The sequence below is a fragment of the Schistocerca cancellata genome, chromosome 5, assembly GCF_023864275.1.
Source record: "Schistocerca cancellata isolate TAMUIC-IGC-003103 chromosome 5, iqSchCanc2.1, whole genome shotgun sequence".
In the NCBI taxonomy this organism is placed as follows: domain Eukaryota; kingdom Metazoa; phylum Arthropoda; class Insecta; order Orthoptera; family Acrididae; genus Schistocerca; species Schistocerca cancellata.
The window spans coordinates 651,941,310-651,947,309 of record NC_064630.1 but is presented as its reverse complement, the minus strand read 5'-3'; the positions used below and the strand labels follow the sequence as shown (position 1 = coordinate 651,947,309).

The 6,000-nt window shown below is 45.8% G+C and overlaps 1 protein-coding gene across 1 annotated transcript in view; it reads left to right on the top strand.

Annotated features, from left to right (window-relative positions):
- The first annotated feature begins 2,409 nt into the window (after positions 1-2,409).
- LOC126188271 (soluble guanylate cyclase 89Db-like) overlaps positions 2,410-6,000 on the top strand; it is a 540,286-nt gene continuing 536,695 nt past the window's right edge. Inside the window, exon 1 of the mRNA XM_049929850.1 lies at positions 2,410-2,536. Within this exon, the coding sequence (XP_049785807.1) occupies positions 2,495-2,536 (42 nt within the window). The 5' untranslated portion in view covers positions 2,410-2,494. The remainder of the gene's footprint in view (positions 2,537-6,000) is intronic.

Genomic DNA, 6,000 nt, shown 5'->3' with positions numbered 1-6,000 from the left:
GGAAGTGGGAGAAGAGCATTGTTTCGAGAGGGGACACGGGGCAGTTCTGGATGATACGGCACGGGACACGGGAAGGACTTGACAGTAGAGCAGTTTGCGCGTGGTCGCGGCAGACAGAAATATTTCGCAGTGCCGACCTGTGCTCTTGTGTGATTTCCGCGGCTTCTGCAGTGAAGACGTAGTGTGCGTTTAGAAGTGAATATCTCCCGAGCTATGTTGTTGTAATTACGTGCAGTTGGAATCTATTGTTCTCTGTTATTCAGCTTATATTTTATTTAATTGCTGGACCATCGACACCAATAAGTGTTTTGCAGAAATATACCGCATTCCCAAAAGTACTTCTACTATTGTACTCGTCATTTAAAGTTGTTAAGATAGAACCTCCAGATTTTATTTAATTGCAATCTTTAATTTATAAATGTCTATATTACGTTCAAAATTCGCAATTGCCGTGCGATAGGAAACTTCCACCATTCGATTCATGTGTCTATTCATATTGTATACTGTAGTCTCAGCAGTATTTGGCTTGTAATGCGGCAACTACGTATCCCGTCCCCTAGACAGCGAAACAGGCCAAAACTTTTAATGTTTCACCGTTGAGTCAGGGGGTGCGCAGTTATTTTGGAAAGCCCGCACCCCATGCCACCGTGAACGTGTCAGACGATGCGAAGGTCGTGACAGCCCCTCTTACCCATGTTTTATCCCTCCTTTTGACGACTCTGTGGTGAAGGTGAGAACTGCGACGCCTCAGCGTTGAAATCACGTGGTTCTCTTATCGGTAGCCGAAGAATACATTTCAGACACACCACGGCTCAGAACCGCAACGAGGTCTCACGAGATGGCATACCGTGCATCAATGAAACCACCCCTTGAATGAGATTTTCACTCTGCAGCGGAGTGTGCACTGATACGAAACTTCCTGGCAGATTAAAACTGTGTGCCGGACCGAGACTCGAACTCGGGACCTTTACCTCCGAGATCGAGTCTCGGTTCGGCACACAGTTTTAATCTGCCACCCCTTTCTTTGGAACGTCGATTCCCACACATTTCGCGGTCAAAAACGACAGTTCTCAGTGCGATGAGCAACGGGAAGGCGTTGTGCTATTATGTGTGCCCGTTGCTAATGGCTGTGCGTCATACCATTTCTGAGTTTTCGTTTCGATTTTTGGAAAGTGGAGTGCATGGAGTTCTCACTGTGTACATACTCAGCGCCGGCTTTAGGGTGGGGCGACCCGGGCGGTCGCCCAGGGCGCCGGGGCCCAAGGGGCGCCACGTACTAAACGCATGTAAAAAAAAATTACAATTTACAATCACCCATTTCGCGAAACTAAAATATTATTCAGTCTCATTCAACATACGTCACTAATCTCACGAATGCGCGATGAATTCGGAGTAGCAGAAGAGAAATCATGCTCAATGCAATCTTCGTATTGTCTGCAACCATCCATGTTTGACGCGGGCTAGCACGGGCTCCACCAAAGCGCCTCTCTTATTTGTTTCAAGAACTGCAACAAGGAAGAGCCCATGCAGCCGCACCATCTCTCGTTCACAACAGAAACTACCGGTCGCTCCAAATAAAAGAAAATACAGACTGTGAAATATACATTACATTATGATTTAATTAATACGAATGGTACCCAATTCAAAATTAGTGTTTTTTCGTTATACATATTACCTCCTATATATAAAAATCAATTGTTGTGTGTTAAGTCTCACCAAAACAAAGAAATGGCTTGACCAATTTGAATAATTTTTGTTTTGTTTTGTTCGCTTTAGTACAGGGGTGCTTCAGAAAAGAAAAGAAATATTTGGGATATACGAGCCTGTTTCAACCACATTTTACGCATCTTTTCTTTGTTTGGAACACGCAAAAACAATTTTCTGGAGTTTTTGTAGATGTACAGTGCAGTACTACGCAATATTTTTAGACAATTTCCCAAAACGTGAATGCCCAAACAATATATCACTGCTATACTGACTGTTACGGCAGCGACAGCAGCATGCTGGACTGACGTCACAGGCTACACAAGACTCACATGGAGCGTCTTAGCGGGCTTTCAGATTATTTGGATTTCATTTCCATTTAAAAAAATAAAATACTCAAATTTACGATGGAAAAAAACCATGTTATGATCATAAGATGACGCCATTAACCACTTAAGACGATTTCTAGAAAACAGTCAAATACCGTGTTGCAAAGCACTGCCAGGTTCGCTATTTATACAGTAAAGGGCGCCAACTGGACGACTCGCCCGGGGCACCTGGATGGCTAAGGCCGGCCCTGTACATACTACAAATCAACTTCAGGAGCACGCCCCGCGTCCGATGGTCGTCGGGCTAGAGACGGCCGTCGCGCAACCGTCAGAGCACCTGTTGGCGCGCGCAGCAGCGCGGCTCGGCCCTGGCAGTGTGGCGGCGGCAGCCGGCCTGGACGGACGTGTCTACTGTGCGTTCGCAGTGCTCACCAGCTCCGCTCCTCGCGCACCGCTCCATCATGTATGGAATGCTGCTCGAGTCCGTGCAGCACTACGTGCAGGTAAGTCCGGCGCTGTCAAAGGCCCTCCTCTACCAGCTGACCCAGTTTCAAACTCGTTACCACCGCGGGGGACTAATGGAAATGTTCTGTAGCTGTTATCTGTATTTTACTTCGAGATACCGGTTCTGCACAGTGTATCAGCAACTTCATTACTGTTTTTCTCGTAATTTCTTTGTTTCTTAGGAACAAGGTGGTGTTAAAGCACACGTGTGACGTGTTGATTATACACTACTGGCCATTAAAATTGCTACACCACGAAGATGTGCTACAGACGCGAAATTTAACCGACAGGAAGAAGATGCTGCGATATGCAAATGATTAGCTTTTCAGAGCATTCACACAAGGTTGCCGCCGGTGGCGACACCAGCAACGTGCTGACACGAGGAAAGTTTCCAACCGATTTCTCATACACAAACAGCAGTTGACCGGCGTTGCCTGGTGAAACGTTATTGTGATGCCTTGTGTAAGGAGGACAAATGCGTACCATCACTTTTCCGACTTTGATAAAGGTCGGATTGTAGCCTATCGCGATTGCGGTTTATCGCATCGCGACATTGCTGCTCGCCTTGGTCGAGATCCAATGACTGTTAGCAGAATATGGAATCGGTGGGTTCAGGAGGGTAATACGGAACGCCGTGCTGGATCCCAACGGCCCCTTATCACTAGCAGTCGAGATGACAGGCATCTTACCCGCATCGCTGTAACGGATCGTGCAGCCACGACTCGATCCCTGAGTCAACAGATGCAAGACAACAACAATCTGCGCGAACAGTTCGACGACGTTTGCAGCAGCATGGACTATCAGCTCGGAGACCATGGCTGCGGTTACGCTTGACGCTGCATGACAGAGAGGAGCGCCTGCGATGGTGTACTCAACGACGAACCTGGGTGCACGAATGGCAAAACGTCATTTTTTCGGATGAATCCAGGTTCTGTTTACAGCATCATGATGGTCGCATCCGTGTTTGGCGACATCGCGGTGAACGCACTTTGGAAGCGTGTATTCGTCGTCGCCATACTGGCGTATCACACGACGTGATGGTATGGGGTGCCATTGGTTACACGTCTCGGTCACCTCTTGTCCGCATTGACGGTACTTTGAACAGTGGACGTTACATTTCAGATGTGTTACGACCCGTGGCTCTACCCTTCATTCGATCCCTTCGAAACCCTACATTTCAGCAGGATAATGCACGACCGAATGTTGCAGGTCCTGTACGGGCCTTTCTGGATACTGAAAATGTTCGACTGGTGCCCTGACCAGCACTTTCTCACGATCTCTCACCAACTGCAAACATCTGGTCAATGGTGGCCGAGCAACTGGCTCGTCACAATACGCCAGCTACTACTCTTGATGAACTGTGGTATCGTGTTGAAGCTGTATGGGCAGATGTACCTGTACACGCCATTCAAGCTCTGTTTGACTCAATGCCCAGGCGTATCAAGGCCGTTATTACGGTCAAATGTGATTGTTCTGGATACTGATTTCTCAGGATCTATGCACCCAAATTGCGTAAAAATTTGATCACATGTCAGTTCTAGTATAATATATTTGTCCAATGAATACCCGCTTGTCATTTGCATTTCTTTTTGGTGTAGCAATTTTAATGGCCAGTAGTGTATAACCTTCATATCTGAAATGTTGTATGGCATATTCAATACCAATACCAAAGAAGGCATATAATGACGTATATCAAACGACCTTTTTTATTAGGTCATGGTTATGATACGCTAACAAGAATTACGTTTAGAAAGCTGGAACAACTGCTAGAGTCCGACAAGGGAAACGACCATTTATTGTTCTGGACAAATGTATTGGGTTGGTGCATAAGTTTGTAGCCTTTTTGCATAAGTTTAATAAACGCAACAGATATACATAGAGAGACTTTAGCCATCAATAATGTATTCTAATTCACTACTTACAACTGCCTGACAACGCTGGGGTAACTTTTCGATTCCGCGATTTTAGAAATCACTTGGTCTTGAGGTGAAGACAGCGTCGATCCGTGTTCCGAGCACATTTCCATGCGGAAAAGAAGTTGCTTGAAGACTGCTCGACAGAGAGTGTAAAAGGCGAAAACCTGAGGGCGCAAGATCAGTGGGTGCAGAATGACTTCCCAACCGAACTCCTGTACAGTGTTCCTGTCAGGCTAGCGCAATGCGGGCGGCCGTTATCGTGCAGCAGCATCACTTCACGCAGTTTTACCGGTCGTGGTTCATGGACCGCGTCTGCAAGATGCCTCAGTTGTTGACAACAAATGTCAGCATTGATGGCTACACCTCGAGGAAGCAACTCGTAGCGCACCATACCGTCACTGTTCCGCCAGATGTATAATATCTTTTGTGGATGCGTGTAAGTCTTTGTACAGGGAGTTGCTGCTTTGTTTGGGCTCGACCATTCCTCTCTTTTCCTTACCTTGCCATGTTGTTGTTGTGGTGGTCTTCAGTCCTGAGACTGGTTTGATGCAGCTCTCCATGCTACTCTATCCTGTGCAAGCTTCTTCATCTCCTAGTACTTACTGCAACCTACATCTTTCTGAATCTGCTTAGTGTATTCATCTCTTGGTCTCCCTCTACGACGTTTATCCTCCACGCTGCCCTCCAATACTAAATTGGTGATCCCTTGATGCCTCAGAAGATGTCCTACCAACCGATCCCTTCTTCTGGTCATGTTTACCTTGCCATAAAGTCACCATTTATCTCAGCAGTAACAATTCAGGGTAGGAATGGTCGGTGTTGTTCACGAGACGATTGATGACAAGCAAGTAGATATACTGGTATGGCCAACCGCTGATTTTTGTGATTTTGGCGTAGGGCATCCGGTAGGCACACACTCCTTTTTTTGAACGTTCCTCGTTGCATGCAGATGTCGTACGATGGCGGAATGAAAACATTTTCCAGTTCTCAAGTACACCGACATGCATCATTGTGGTTTAATGCGTTTAAACAATCCCTATCAGAACCCGAAGTCCTTCCTGAACGTGGAGAGTCACTTATGTCAAAACGATCTTCCTTAAAACGAGAAATCCATTTTCTTGTCGTGCTCTGTCCAGTGGCATTAACCTCATACGGCGCAAATATTCCTGGCTGCCTCCGTTGCTGTCACCCACCTACTGAACTCAAACAGAAGAATATGTCGAAAATGTTCCGATTACTCCGTTTGGCACTTCTTTTTCTAGCGTCCATAATTCCACTCACTGCCTCCAGATAACAAAGTGATAATATGAAAACTCAAATGGCAACAGTCAACTACAAATAAAAAATGACTATCGATAAATAAACCCTTAGCAACCGGAATACCAACATGAAAAACAAAAAACGCTACGAACTTATACGCCAACATAATAGGAACACCTGAAACTATACTGACGCAATGATTTTTCTTAGAAGATAGGTTTAAGAAAACCAAACTTTCGTTCATATCATTTATAGATCTGGAAAGTGCTATTCACATTCTTATGGAA